Source organism: Sesamum indicum, linkage group LG1, assembly GCF_026168435.1.
Source record: "Sesamum indicum cultivar Baizhima isolate 11 linkage group LG1, ASM2616843v1, whole genome shotgun sequence".
In the NCBI taxonomy this organism is placed as follows: Eukaryota; Viridiplantae; Streptophyta; class Magnoliopsida; order Lamiales; family Pedaliaceae; genus Sesamum; species Sesamum indicum.
Genome location: NC_142657.1, coordinates 1149845 through 1165319, shown reverse-complemented (window position 1 = coordinate 1165319; position 15475 = coordinate 1149845). Strand labels below are relative to the sequence as shown.

Sequence of the window (15475 nt, the reverse complement as noted above, 5' to 3'; positions counted from 1 at the left end):
ATGAACTATAAAAACAAATAATTAAAATCACTCCAAATGTGTCATTAATTATCTATATATAGTGACAATTTTATGTACAATTTTCTTCACGCACTAGAAAAAAAAATTACTATTAGCTATGGACTAAAATTGTGCTAAATAATTATTATTAACCACAACAAAATATATATTAATGTAGAAACTTATATTACCCACTATGAAAATTACTTTTGCCGTAGCTTTGAGCCATAGCAAGTGTTTTTGTTCTGAATTTTAGCCATGACAAATATTTTAGTCATATTTGCAAAAACCATGACCAATAATTGTTACGTAGCCGTAGAAATGACTATTTACTAAAATTATTTATTTTTAAATGTTAAATTTCTTCTAGTGACAATGAATAAAGCTATTGTTCATTGTCAAATCATGTCTCTTTTATATGTATATACGAGTATATATATAATTTTTTTAATTGAATGTCCTATAATTAGTGTAGACTTATGTCGACATAAAATAAATGAGGCACTGTTTCAAAATATTTTAAAACACCTCAAAATAAATCAAGACAAACATTGTCCTTGTTTTGGCCCATCTCCAAGACCTTTAAATATTAATAATATTATACATTTATTTGATACCCTCTTTAGTAAAATCTAACAATCAATTTTTTATTTTAAATTTTATTATTTACGATGTTAATAAATTATTGTTGGATTAGTCGATAAATTTATAAACTCGTGTTCATGCATAAGTATATATACCAGATGTAATTTTAATAAAAAAAATATTGCAAGTAACGATCGAGTCTATTGTTTTGGTACTGCTTAAATGTCAAATGAGATAATTTGTGGGTTGATAAGATAATTGTTTTTCCCAAATAGTAACTATTTTTAATTCTTTAATTTAACTCTAGGTTTAACATGTTAGACTTGTCAATTGATGGGCAATACCTAAATCAAGACCATTTTTATAATAGTTAGTAATCGAACTCGAACCTAATATTTTTACATTAGATATATCTAGAGTCGGACAGATATGTATAGAAACAATTCTTTTGGAGATGGATAGAGTATACATACTAAAATGCCCGTGAGTACGAATATCGGTATAAGTAAATTGTGACGTCCGTAGAATTTTTCACATAATTGAAAGACTAATTGATAATTATTAAAAATTTAAATTTAATTAATAAATAAATTATAGATTGAATTTGAGATATAATAGAATTTAAAGGATTAAATTGAAATTCGTTATAACATTTGGGGGCAAATTATATTAATTATAAAATTTAGGAAGAACGTAATGAGTATTTCGAAAATAGTTTAATTAAATATATAAAATAATAATAATATTTTATATATATAAATAATATATATATATATATATATATAAGGGAGGAGAGAGAGAGAGTTGAGAGTGGGAGGTGGGGCCATCAACCCCCACCGCCTCACTCTCCTCTTTCTTTTACTTCTTCTTCTTTAATATATACACATAATATATAATACACACAAAACACAGTTAAGAAAAAGTTGCACTCCTGCCTCTTGCGGAAAAACTAAAAACAGAGGTACGAAAATTTCCATTTTAATTCATATTAATTAGTATACTTATATTATTTAATTACTCCGTTTATTAAATATTATTTATATTGATCGATGTACTATTTAATTGGAATATTTTATGGTTTTGACTATTTAAATTAGTGTCGAATTAAATATCACATTTGATATAAAAATGATGTAGTTGATTAATTAAATTATTAAATTTGTTATATTTAATTATTATTATTATAGTTAATTTATGCAATTCCATATGAATGATTAACCAAATATGTAATTCTATGTATCATTGCTTAATTAAATTATATGGCAACAATAAATTGTTAGAAAATTCATAGAAATATCTCGAAAAATTATAGTTAAGAAATATTATGTTATTAAAGAGGGAAAATGAGGTTTCAATGGTAATATAATTACGGATGTTATTAAAGCGATAATGATTAAATGAATTCTTATGAATTAGTTGATAAATTAAATATATGTTTGAGAAGCTTAGAAAGTGTAGTTATTTCAAAGAAAATGGAACAGGGGTTTGGACCTTAATATAAATAGAATATTAAAAGATTGGTAGAAAATGTACGAACATTATATAATATTTTATTTAGAGTTTATAATACTCTAAATATATTGACTATACGTATAATATTCTATTATAGGACTTGACGACAAAGTAGAGGGTTGAGCAGTCCCTCGTGAAATCGAAGCATTTTGGGATTTAAGATAAGTATAGCTAATTGAATTTATATATATAGCTATATGTGTAGTATTATATATATATATTGGTTCTTGGATGTGATCGTGAACTTGGCTTTATATTTATATACGTGGATTTCGTATATTGATTGTTTATATAATTAGTTGTGGATTATTTGTTGGATTACCATAATATCGGTGAAATTGTTACTATGTGTTATGTGATTGTAATGTAGGGGCGTGCGGGATATGATTATGTGATGACTATAATTTATTGTTGTATGAAATCAAATTGGGAGTTATTATTGAGAAAGTAATTTATTATAGTAGAATGATGATCGTGAATTAAAATAAAAGATGATGCTTGCCTAGTTGGGAACACAGTCAATGGTTTATGATAATGTGATTGATGATGTGATATGAAAAATATGTGAATTAAGCTAGGTACCATGGCGTGTAGGGTACCGGAGTATTCCGGGTAGCGGTAAATATCCTCTGTTGTTAGCTACACACTGGGGTGGTGTGGGGATACCATGTTTGTTGTGATGTCCTGTGCTGATATTGCTGCACAATTGGAGTAAAAGAGTGTGGGGATACCATGTTTGTTGTGATGTCCTGTGCTGATATTGCTACACAACTGGAGTAAAAGAGTGTGGGGATATCACATACAACGGGTATCCTGTGCTGTATATGATATGACGATGAGATGATGATGACCGGTGAAACCATTGACTGATGTACTCCAATTAGCTAATAAACGATAACGTCAAATATTATGTTGTGGATTGCTTATAGTTGTGAGTATGTATTACTACTTATATATGATGTATCTATATGACGAATGACTGTTAGTCGATGTAACTGCATGTACGTGAATCGTTGTCTGTGTGTGTGTATATATATATATATATATATATATATAGACTGATTATCTATACTTATTGAGTAGGCAGCTCATTCCTTGCCACGTACTTTTCAAGAGATAGATTACATTGACTAGTCACATCAGACTTCGAGTCATGCCGTGGTTTTTATTAGGTGGGTCAGTCGTAACATCCGAAGTTAGAGTTTTTGGCTGTTTAGCTTGCTAAATATTTTGGTCTTTTATCGGGTTGTGGTTAAAATTCTGGTACTACTTTTCTTGAGGTTATGCATATGAGGTCATCTAGTGAGGGTAAATATAAACTTTTGGAGGTATCTATTACCTTTTGTGATATATATATTATATTGATAAATCAGAATTTATTTTACAGGTTGAAAGGGAATTATTTATAAAATGAGTTCTAATTAAAGAAAATATGAAATAGTGATAATTAAATGTAGCGAGTAGAGGGTGTTACATAAATTTTTAATATTAAAAATACAATTTTATTCATTAATTTGAAATTATTGAGTTTATAAACTTGTGCTAAATCAATACGACTATTTATCCATTTAAATTTGAAAATCATTATTTTGCACTTAAGCAACTTAGACTAACTACTATTAATTTATAGACGTCATAGTTTCATAAAATTTTAAGTCAAATTAATCGATATATTTTATTATAAAGGATATTAAAGTGAATATACATATTATATTATTAACAGTCAAGGACAATTTTATTCATTTTTATTTAATTTAAATAATTATAACAAAGAAAGGGAGATAAGTAAATGTTTATTTAGTTTATAGGATAATTGACGAGAACGGTATATTTTAAGAGTGTAAAATATATTTAACTCATTTTTTTTTAAATAAAATTTGACATTTTTACAATAGCATCCATTATTTAATGGTGCAAATTTTTGTTTATTCCAAAGATTAATCAAAAAATTCAAAATTTAGCAAGATTTCTTTTTCTTTTTTTCTTTTTAAAATATTTCCAGGTAAAACTGTGTTTCAGGCAATTTTTCTCCAAAGTATATTAGGATTTTCATTTTTTTAACAAATTTCTTACCAAAATTAAATTTTCTGCCCTATATTTGAATTAGGCTGAATTTGATAAATTGCTATTAAGAGGGCGTTTGGATGAGCATATAAACTGTCTTTTTTTTTAAAAAAAAAAAAGAAAAAGAAAAAACTTATAAAATCTGAAAATAAATTGTTTAAAATCTTATAAGCTCTTAAAAAAATTGCTATGGCTCTAATTAGCTAAGACAAAAATATTCGCCATGAGTTTAGTCATGAAAAATAGTTTAACTACCCTTACTAAAGCCACAGTCAGTAAACATTGTATGGTTGTGGTCAATGATTATTTACTATAATTATTATTTTTTAGCTATAAAAATTAGTCATGATTAAATAGTAAGATAATTGATTATATTTTCTAATTTGAGACGAAATATGTGTTGATCATTAATACGTAATACTAAAATGTAATAAAAAAATCCATATGGTCCGTATCCCCATAAAAAATTCCAATTTGAAGATTCTTGGTGGTTTGGGATATAAAATAGTTAACGTAGACTGACTTAGAACTGATCAGGTGTTCAAAATAACGGACTTTTTGTCATATACAAGACAAATCACTTTGAATTCCACAGAGATAATCTGAATAAAGACATTCTTTATACTGTGCAGTAGAGCAGCGTAGACCGCTGTTATTTTTAAATTGACCCGATGGATTTTAAAATGAACCAGCAGTATTTGCATGCTGATGACTTTTCTTCGCAGAAAAGTATTTAAATTCATCTGGCGACATGCAAATCCCTCAGACCCACAGCCAGCACAAGGAGCTAGCAGATCTTAAAATCTCTTCGAAGTTCTGAAGTCTCCAGTCTTCTTCCAGGAAAATGGGTTTTGTTTTTCCTCTGAACTTGACAGCCGTTGCGCTCCTTGTCCCTGTAATCTTCCTGTTGATCAAGAAATGGAAGAAATCCAAACCCGTTTCTGTTAAACTCCCTCCAGGCCCGAAAAAGCTGCCAATAATTGGAGACCTGCATCTCATTAGCGCACTTCCCTTTCGTTCTTTCAGAGATTTAGCCAAACAGTATGGCCCGATTATGCACCTGAAACTCGGGGAAGTTCCCACAATTGTGGTTTCTTCGCCGGAAATTGCGAAAGAGGTGCTTAGGGAACACGACCCGAATTTCGCTGACAGGCCCGAAGCTATTGCCATGAAGATCATGTGGTACAATTATATTGATATTGCTTTTAGCCCGTACGGCGACTACTGGAGACAGATGCGTAAAATATGCATTATTGAACTCCTGAATGCCAAAAATGTCCGTTCCTTCAGTTCCATTAGAAACGATGAGGTTTCACGGCTGATCAAATCTATTCGCCTCTCTTCTGGAGAACCCGTCAATCTGACGGAGAAGATTTTTTCATTAACGAGCTCGATCACCTGTCGTGCTGCGTTTGGCAAGGTGTGCAAGGATAGCGACGCATTGATCAAGTTATTGAAGGAAGGAATTCAGATGGCGGGCGGGTTTGAAATTGCTGATTTGTTTCCATCCTCAAAGATTATCAATGCTCTGAGTTGGAGTAAACTGAGATTGGTGATGATGAGGCGTAAGCTGGATGTGATTCTTGATGATATCATCAAAGAGCACAAGGAAAATTTGGCAAAAATGGCGAGAGAAAATGGAGATGGAGAAGGGAAAGAGTCGGCTAGGAGGGGCAATGGCGAGTTCGGGAACGAGGATTTGGTTGATGTTTTCCTGAGAATTCAGGAAAGTGGGGAGCTGGAATTTCCTATCGGCAATGACAACATCAAAGCTGTTATTTATGTAAGTTCTTGAACTGAACATCTCTAATCTAGTCCATTTGGTTGAATTCAAGTAAAAAAACAGAGTCTTTGTACTTAGAAATGGGTGTTGCTTGGCTGACTTTCTGTGTGTGCTATAGGACATGTTCTCTGCGGGAACTGAAACATCATCGACAGCAATTGACTGGACAATGGCAGAACTGGTGAGGAACCCACGCGTCATGGCCAAGGCACAAGCTGAAGTAAGAGAATTCTTCAACGGAAGCGAAATCATCCAAGAAAACGATGTTCAGAAACTGAAGTATTTAAAATTGGTCATCAGGGAGTCTCTCAGACTACACCCTCCAGTTCCAATTCTCCCCAGAGCTTCCAGGGAGGAACGAGAAATCAGTGGTTACACCATTCCTGCAAAAGTTAAAGTATTGGTTAACAATTGGGCAATGCAAAGGGATCCTAAGTATTGGACCAATCCTGAAACCTTTGAACCCGAGAGGTTTGAGAATCAGTCCCTGGATTTCTTGGGTGCAGATTTTCAATACCTGCCGTTCGGGACTGGAAGAAGAATGTGCCCTGGAATGACATTTGGTTTGGCTAGCGTTGAGCTCCCTTTGGCTCAGCTTCTCTATAGCTTCAACTGGAAACTCCCAGATGGTGTTAAAGCAGAAGATTTGGACATGATCGAAAATCCTGGAATTACAGCTTCAAGAAAAGACAACCTTTTTGTGGTCGCCACCCCGTATGAATCACTGGCTTAATGGCATAAAACCTCTTAGTCCAATAACTACGACTACTTTCTTGCGTAATTTGAGTTCATCTTGTGTTTGAAATTATGCTTTCTTTTATTCAGTTTGTTTTGAATAAGTTTCCTATATAGGAAACATCCATCAGTACCAATAGTTTTTGTCCTTTTTCAATATTTCAGGTGTAATTATTTGGATTTATTCTTAGTTAATTTTTTCTGTTTTAATTAATTGATCTTTTTGTATTTTTCGTAATCTATAAATGAAAACGTACCACGACTATTCATTGCAAAAAAGTGCATGTATCTTGTTGATTTTGAATTCGAATGAAGGCTTTTCGTGTCATTCTGCTCACTATATATTTATAATAACAAATAATTATTTTATGATTAAAACATACTAGATCAATTATACTTATTAATTAACAAATAATTTATAATTAACATTACATTATAATTTTTTTTATTTTTCATTAATTCGGTAATCAAATTGAAATAAGTTCGATTTTTATCCATTCAAACTAAACATTTCGGATTGATTATCCATCTAATGTGTACCAAAATTGAGATTTTTTAAGTTATAAAAGACTAAAATTGAACCCTAGTAAGTTACGGGACTAAAATGAGAATTGCCTGAAGTTAAGGGACTAAAATTGCCTTTAATCCGTTAGGCCATGTAACTTTTTAAACCAATAAAAAACGAAATCCCTAATTTAAAAAGTCACGTGAAGGCCATGTGACTTTTTTAGTGACTGAGACAAATTTTTGACCAAATGTGTACCAAAATTGAGCTTTTTTAAGTTATAGAGGACTAAAATGGAATCCTAGTAAGTTACGAGACTAAAATGAGAAGTGCCTGAAATTAAGGGTCTAAAATCGCCTTTAACCCTTTATAATTTTTAAATAATAAGGGAGCATTCATAATTATATCAAATTTCTAATTTACCCAAAAAGAAATTCACTTGAAATAATTTCTGCATTATTTATAAATAGTATTACACCCTTTGGGAGACACAATGCATCTATGGTTATTCCATCATCACAACATGATGAAAAACCAACTGGCATTAATTTACATACTTATTGACAAGATATATAATAATTAACATCATGAAAGAATAAATCAAAGTATAAAACAGATCAAAAACCAGTCTTGTTCAAATCTTGAAGAAATCCAGAAGCAATCCGTTGATGTGAGGCTTCAACACTTTCTCCGGGTGAGTGTATCCATCTTGATTGTGCTTGTAAACAACATCTATCAATCGAGCAAGGTTCACAACTCGTTTGATCATCTCCTTCGACACAGCCTTTTCCTTTGCCAATTCCTCGTTAATATCCCTCCAGGCATTCTCCGCGATGTTGCTCAACTCCCTCATCGCCTCTTCCTCACACACTTCGTACTCGTTCATGTAACACTCAATTCCTGTCACCGTTTGCCCTCTTTTCTTCTCGATCTACATACAAAAATAATTCTATATATATTTATTTTATGGTGGTCGTGAGGTCGTTAACATATTAAATGCATACCTCGTAAGTGGCTATGTCATCGACGACACGACATATAGTCACATTGGCTACTTGGATTTTAGGTTTTTTCATCAGCCAATCAAATGCTTCCTTCGGGGCGGACTCCATGCCGATGAACGACGTTGTCGCAAGCAAGTAGTAGGTGCTGGTAATGAAACCATTGGCCATGTAGTCAGCAAAGGGTGGCATGTATCCTTCAATGAACCATTTAGCCTCTATGTTGTAACTCCTTACTATGTCCTTCATCTGCTCATCAAGATATAAGAAAATAAGTTTTATTTTTAAAAAATATCATTTTTGATATTTTAGAAATAATATAACTATTAATTAATGTGATCGTACCGTAGCTTTCGCATAGTGAACAGCAAATGATCGTCCTTGTTGTCTTAATTCCTCATCGTATTGGTCGTAGAGATCCAAAAGAGCTTTATAGCATATCTTCATATAGTCTGGGAGTCTATCGATTTCGTTGATATCCCATCTGGAGAATAGGAAAATATCGACTAATTCTTAATAGAGAGTTATATATATATACTTTGTTCCAAATATGCATAATCCAAGAAATTAAATTAGAGTAGCTAGCTATATATGTCGATAGTACCTTTCTATTGCATCGGTGAAAATGGCAAGCTCGTCAACCGTTCCATATGAGTCATAAGTATCATCGATTACTGATATCATAGCGATAGTTTTAGCCAACATGACTCGGGCTCGAGAATATTGAGGCTCGAAATACACTCCCATAGTCCAGAAATAGCATTCCACCACCCTATCTCTTGCATAAGAGAGTTTTGAGATAAGGTCCAACTCCTTCCACCACCTTAATGTACACAAAACAAGAACTCAACATTAATTACTTAAAACTCTTACCATTATTACAACATATGCAAAAGAGAACTGATAGTGATCATGAGAGTTTAGGGCATCATAATATGTACATGTCGTACGTACCTTGAGACTTCATAGAGTTCTTTCTTGTGCAACATTTGGAGCAAATTGAAGTCCAACTTTGCAAACCTTAATAACGATTCATCCTTTGATTCATCTTCTTCGTAGAATGCAATAAAATGGCGTGCCTCAATTCTTGGAATACCCCTTTGAAGGAATTGCTCCAGTGCATGCCTCACTTTTCTCCCCATCATAGAATTGCTCGAATCTTGTCGTCCATAGGACTCAAGATGGGCAGTCGAGAACGTAAGCGCCTCGTCTAGAACGGTCTCTCCATGATACCGTAAATGTGCTGCTTCATAGAGGCTGAGCAGACCCTTGATGTCAACCCTAAGGCTCTCTTTGAATTTACCGTTGTTTGTGAATTTGTCGAAAACGCCTGATCCAAAATATTAAATATTTAATGGTTTTTTCTCTCTAACAGTTCAAATTTCAGCATAAAACACCCAACAATTTGCCGTAAATGACATTTCATATTATGAATATGATATGTTAGTGAAAAATATGTATACTTACAAGAAGAGACATCAAAACCATGTTGTCTTAGCAGTCTGAATTGCAGTGCAGTGATGAACAAATCATCATTCTCCTCGTTTTCGAGCTTGAATATAAGTTCAAGTTGATCTTGGATTTCTTTCTCAAAATGATACGACAAACCAAGACGTTGGACAGTTTCGATCAAAATCAACTTTTCGTGCAACTTTTTCCCATCGGCAACTATACTACTCCTCGCCTTCTCTTTCAGTTCTTCAACCTCCTTAGCATAAAATTCAGATACCTGTATATATCAAACACACAGAAATCCAGCACAATACATTAAAACTTTAACAAGGAGACAAATCCAAAAGTATTCATTACTATTACATGCATGTCACTAATTAATTAACCTTATATAAATCGACAACTCTATTTTAATCTTATGTTAATTTCTTCATGCATGCAGGCAGAATTTCGCGCAAAAATCTTAATTAATCAAATTAATGCAGAAACAACTATTGATTACATATAAATTTATATACCTGAGTATCAGCACAACAAGAAGTGAAAAGATCACCCCAGAGACTAGGGGAGAAATTGGCGACAGGACGAACGATATTCTCCTGTCGAGAGCTTACAACAGACGTATTCATGTCTAAGGAAGCCATTGACAGTACAAGATCCTGAAAGAGAAAATGTAGTTTGGATTTTTTCTTAATTAATTAGAACTTGAACAGCAGGTATAACTATATATGTTGATGAAATGACAGAGAGGTTCAAAGGGTATTTATAGGGACAAGATCACCTTAATTTTTGCAATTTAATCACATCTATTACATTTGGATGTGGTAATATTTTAGTTTAGGATCTGGGAATTCTTGGTGCTTTCGTTTCTTTTGACTGTTGCATGCATTCCAGTCGTGATACACTACTTTTCTTGGGGCAGTTGGTTTAATTTGATTAGGTCTATTTTCCATGGAAAAATCTTTTTTTAATTTAATTTTGGCTGTCAAAGGTTAAATGCACACGAAAGTAAATATAATTCGCGGATAATGTCTAATTTAATTGGTAAAATTGAAGTTATAATAACCTCTTAATTTTGACTTCGAGTTCCATCAGTGTGAGGCTATAAATCTACTTTAATAATAGATACCGATCACGTGTAATAATAGTTACAGGTTTGCTAATTATACATATTTAATTATAATAATTAATATATATTAATTATTAATTTTTAAAATTTGTGATGTAATTATAAATAATTCATTCAAAAAAGAGTTGGTAATTTCTTACCAATTGACCACTTGATTTTCACGTCGCGAAACGCCCATATTAGACCGTTGATTTTGTATATGTCAAGAAATCCACGGTGAAGAAACGAAGTCAGTAAAGCAACAAAACCAAAAAATTCTTTGGAGACTGCATAAGTCAAATTCTATCAGATACAAGAACAAAATATGGAGTATATATAAATAATTTCTTTAATTTTTTTTTTAAATCGATATTTGTATAAGATGTTAATAATTCAAAATCTATAAGAAAAATAATGAGAAATTTGTATACATTTTCGTGTAAAATAAAAATAAATTTTAACCCGTTAATAAGATTGCTTCTTATATTAAACTTTTAGTGTCAAATCAATATATTTTTTATAAGAATATGTATAAAATAATATATTTTTATTTTAATTACTATTATAAAAATTGAAATTGAAAATGAAAACATAAACAAACAGGCTGATGAAATTAAATTATTATAAGTGAAATATTTATGCTTCATGGGATTAAATTAAACTCATGACGTCATATTTGTTATAAAATAAAAAAGATTAAACTTAAATCAATCGGAATTTTCAAGTGAGAGTTTATATTTTTCATAACTTTAAAATTTCATCACAATATTTATTACGTATTTTGTATATTTATTATTCATATTATATATATATATATAAGCAACTATAATATAATAAGCACCACATGCACTATTACTTAGTAATTTATTCAAATTTAAACGATAATATTTTAAGATGAATCTGATCATCATGATTACTGATTTCAAATCAATCACGATTTCTCAACTATTTTTATATTAATTATATACAACCCATTTAATTTACATAAGATTAAGTTCAATTTTTTTTTTAAAAAAAGCTAAATTTCAAATAATTTAAAATTTAATATAATAATAAATATTTTTTATTTAAAATATTATAAATACCCTCTAAATTTGAACCTCAAATTCAACCCTAGTTGGAAAATTTTCCCCCACTCAATTCTATTCCAACATAAGACTAAGAAAAACATGATATTTTTCAGTTTAGGTTGAACACATATATATGATAAGGATTGACATTTAAATCAGGTATAGTAGAAGTCAATTAATTGCATGTAAAATGTAATACAGTTGTAACGTGATTTGTTACTCTCTTTGAGGTATATATCAATCATATTACAAGTGTATTGTACTTTTTATTTAATTAATTTAGCTTTGGTCGGACCCAATTTGGGTTAGAAATTTTATATTTCTATGAATTTATAAGCTCTTTAAAATATTTCATAAGATATTTAAGAGTTTATAAAATGTTCAAATTCTATAAACCTTTTACAAAAAAAAAAGATTTAATATATTATAAGCTTATAATTTTTTTTTAAAAAAAAATGTGACCCCTCAAAGATTATAATACATAATTGTGAGATTAATTCATAAGTTTTTATAAAATTTAGTTAATTAATAAATAAATTATAAATTAAAAATTAATATACTAAAATTTGAATGGAATAAATTGGAGTTTATTATAATATTTGAGAATTAAATTATATTAATTAAAAAAGTTATGAAGGACTTAATTGGTATTTTAAAAAAAATTAATTAAATAAATAAAATATATATATATATATATATATATATATATATATAAGAGAGAGAGAGAGAGAGAGAGTTGAGAGTGGGCGGGCGGGGCGATAAACCCCCACCGCCTTACCTCTCTTTCCTTTCTTGCATGTGTGCCAGACACACATATACCAAACACAACACACACACACACAACACAAACACGTTCGGTAGTTGCAATTTTTCTCTTGGCGAAAAAAAAATTGAGGTGCGAAAGTTATATTTTAATTTATATAATTATATTATTTAATTATTTTATTTATTAAATATTATTTATATTGAACGATGTATTATCTAATCGGAATATTTTATGAATTTTGGTATTTGAATTAATGTCGAATTAAATATCACATTTGATTCAAATTGATATAGTTGGTTAATTAAATTATTAGATTTGTTAGATTTAAATATTACTATAGTTAATTTACACAATTCCATTGGAATGATTTACCAAATATATAATCCTATGTAATGCTGCTTAATTAAATTATATAGTGGCGACGAATTGATAGAAAATTCATAGCAATGTTCCGAAAATTATATTTGAAAAATAGTACGTTATTAAAAAGAGAAAATGAGGTTTTTAGTTATAATCTAATTTAGAAATTTTATTGAAAACGATAGTTATAAATATATAAAGGGTTTGATTAAATGAATTCTTATGAGTTAGTTGATAAGTTAAATTTATATTTGAGAAGCTTAGAAAGTGTAGTTATTCAAAAGAAATTGGTACAGATGTTTGGACTTCATAAACATGAAATATTAAGAGATTGGTGGAAAATGTACGAACATTATATAATATTTTATTTAGAATTTATGATACTCTATATATATTGATTATACGTATAATACTCTATTATAGGACGTGACGACAAAATGGAGGGTTGAGCAGTTCCTTGTGTTAATCAAAGCACTTTAAGATTTGAAGTAAGTATAGCTAATTGGATTTATATATATATATATATATATATTTATATGTATAGTATTAAATATATTGGTTTCTTATATTTGATCGTGAACTTGGATTTATATTTATGTACATGGTTTTTGTATATTGGTCATTTATATATTTAGTTGTGGACTATTTGTTGGATTACCTTAATATCGGTGAAATTGTTACTATGTGTTATATGCAAATGTATGGACGTGTGAGATATGATTATGTGATTGTATAATTGATTGTTGAATGAAACCGAATTGGAAAGTTATTACTGAGAAAGTAATTATTATAGAGAATAGAATGATAAAGTTTGTGATATTGCTGTTGTAAATTGAAATAAAAGATGGTGCTTACCTATTTGAAAACATAGTCAATGGTTTACGATAATGTAACTGATGATGTGATATGAAAAATAAATAAATTAAGTTAGATACCATGACGCGTAAGTAAATCCTATGCTATTAGCTACATACTGGGGTGGTGTGGGATGCTATATTTGTTATGGTGTCCTGTGCTAATATTGCTACACACTTGGATAAAGAGTGTGGCATATCATACAACAGGCATCTTGTGTTGTATATGATATGACATTGACTGAGATGATAATGGCCGGCAAAGCCATTGACTGATATACATACGGCGAATATTTATTAGTTGATGTGATTGTATTGTACGTGACTTGCTGCCTGTGTGCATATATATAGATGGTTAGCTATACTTATTGAGTAGGAAGTTTATTTCTTGCCACGTACTTTTCAGGAGATAGGTCACACTGATTAGCCACATTGGACTTTGAGCCATGCCGTTATTCTTATTAGGTAGGTTAGCCGTGACATTTAAAGCCGGAATTTTTGATTGTTTGGTTGTTAAATATTTTAGTCTCTTGTTGGGTTTGTGTTTAAAATTTTGTACTGTTGGTTGTTACGCTCTTTCTCATTGAGATTATGTATATGAGGACATTTGGTGAGGTAAATAAAAGTTTTTGACGATATATATTATCTCTTGTAATATTTATATATGGAAAAAAATTACTTATAAAATGAGTTGTAATTAAGAAAAGAATTTGAACTCACGACCATTTAGTTTGTAATCCATATTGTTAGTACTACTTGGGTGCAAGTTAAATTAGAAAAATCTGCATATCTATGCATTATAGCAGAACCATGGTTGATCAAAATTAAATTAATTTTGACCGATTACTAATTTTTGGTAAATATAATTTTTTTAATTATCAAGAAAAAATCTTATTTGTTAAAAAATTATCTAGTTTAAATATATTGATTATTTATTTCGTATTTAACCAAAATCTTATCTCTAAGATTAATATAAATTTTTTAATTGTCAAGAAAAAATCTTATTGATTAGAAAAATCGTATAGTTTAATATATTAAATATTTATTTTGTATTTATCCAAAATCTTATATCCAAGATTATATAATTGAATTTAAATTATTCAAGGAAAATCTAATTGGCCAAAAAAATTCTATTTTAATTATTAAATATTCCTCTTATAGTGATTTCTATGGTCATTGCTTGATTTTATTTTTCTATAAAAAGGAAAAGATTGTTTTAATAATTCTACTTAATTTGTTATTTAGCTTTAATTTATGTTTATAACCCATAATAATTTAATAATGGGTGTAGTAGTCCACTCAATTTCTTTCAAGAAAGGTGTTGGGGGATGGACTGACAGAATTTCCAATTGTTTGAGTCAAATTTTGAACTATGCAATAAAAAAAAAACATGGGAAAATCAGAAATGTGAATAATTTAAAAATGAAAGAACAATTACTTGTGTTCTTTATATTACATATAATTATGTCAACGGGCTGACGTATTTTACTGTTTTGTTTTGTGGGAATTCGTAGGTTTTGGTCTGATCATCAGAGTTTTCTTGTCCAACAAGGAATCATAATATATTTCCTACACTTTCGTACAACACAAGCAGCAGCCTCTTTTTTTTTTCATATGTAAAATAATTGAGTACAGTTAACGTTTGCATTATTGATTTTTTAATAACTAATTACAGTCTAA

General features: G+C 30.0%; 2 protein-coding genes across 3 annotated transcripts; one reads left to right on the top strand and one right to left on the bottom strand.

Moving 5' to 3' along the window:
* The first annotated feature begins 1481 nt into the window (after nucleotides 1-1481).
* LOC105165137 (premnaspirodiene oxygenase) lies at nucleotides 1482-6893 on the top strand. Of its 2 annotated transcripts, none has more exons than XM_088884038.1 (3): nucleotides 1482-1546; nucleotides 4887-5944; nucleotides 6063-6893. In XM_088884038.1, exons 2-3 carry the CDS (start codon nucleotides 5006-5008, stop codon nucleotides 6675-6677), a joined length of 1554 nt encoding a protein of 517 aa, XP_088740164.1. In that variant the 5' UTR covers nucleotides 1482-1546; nucleotides 4887-5005; the 3' UTR covers nucleotides 6678-6893. The 2 variants fall into 2 exon arrangements, with proteins under 2 accessions (XP_088740164.1, XP_088740165.1); XM_088884039.1 differs by having other exon boundaries at nucleotides 1516-1546; nucleotides 4892-5944.
* A 731-nt stretch (nucleotides 6894-7624) lies between these two features.
* Nucleotides 7625-10367, bottom strand: LOC105165050 (viridiflorene synthase). Its single transcript, XM_011083958.3, has 7 exons — nucleotides 10156-10367; nucleotides 9653-9914; nucleotides 9140-9515; nucleotides 8790-9008; nucleotides 8531-8669; nucleotides 8189-8434; nucleotides 7625-8115 (listed from the first exon to the last, which is right to left on the bottom strand). Exons 1-7 carry the CDS (start codon nucleotides 10279-10281, stop codon nucleotides 7819-7821), a joined length of 1665 nt encoding a protein of 554 aa, XP_011082260.1. The 5' UTR covers nucleotides 10282-10367; the 3' UTR covers nucleotides 7625-7818.
* Between the last annotated feature and the right edge of the window lie 5108 nt (nucleotides 10368-15475).

Coding starts and splice junctions, on each gene's coding strand:
- LOC105165137 (XM_088884038.1), top strand. CDS start 5,006: ATGGGTTTTGTTTTTCCTCTGAACTTGACAGCCGTTGCGCTCCTTGTC. Junction 5,945..6,062: donor ACATCAAAGCTGTTATTTAT/GTAAGTTCTTGA, acceptor TGTGTGCTATAG/GACATGTTCTCTGCGGGAAC.
- LOC105165050 (XM_011083958.3), bottom strand. CDS start 10,281: ATGGCTTCCTTAGACATGAATACGTCTGTTGTAAGCTCTCGACAGGAG. Junction 9,009..9,139: donor GAACTCTATGAAGTCTCAAG/GTACGTACGACA, acceptor GTGTACATTAAG/GTGGTGGAAGGAGTTGGACC. Junction 8,116..8,188: donor ATGACATAGCCACTTACGAG/GTATGCATTTAA, acceptor TTTTGTATGTAG/ATCGAGAAGAAAAGAGGGCA.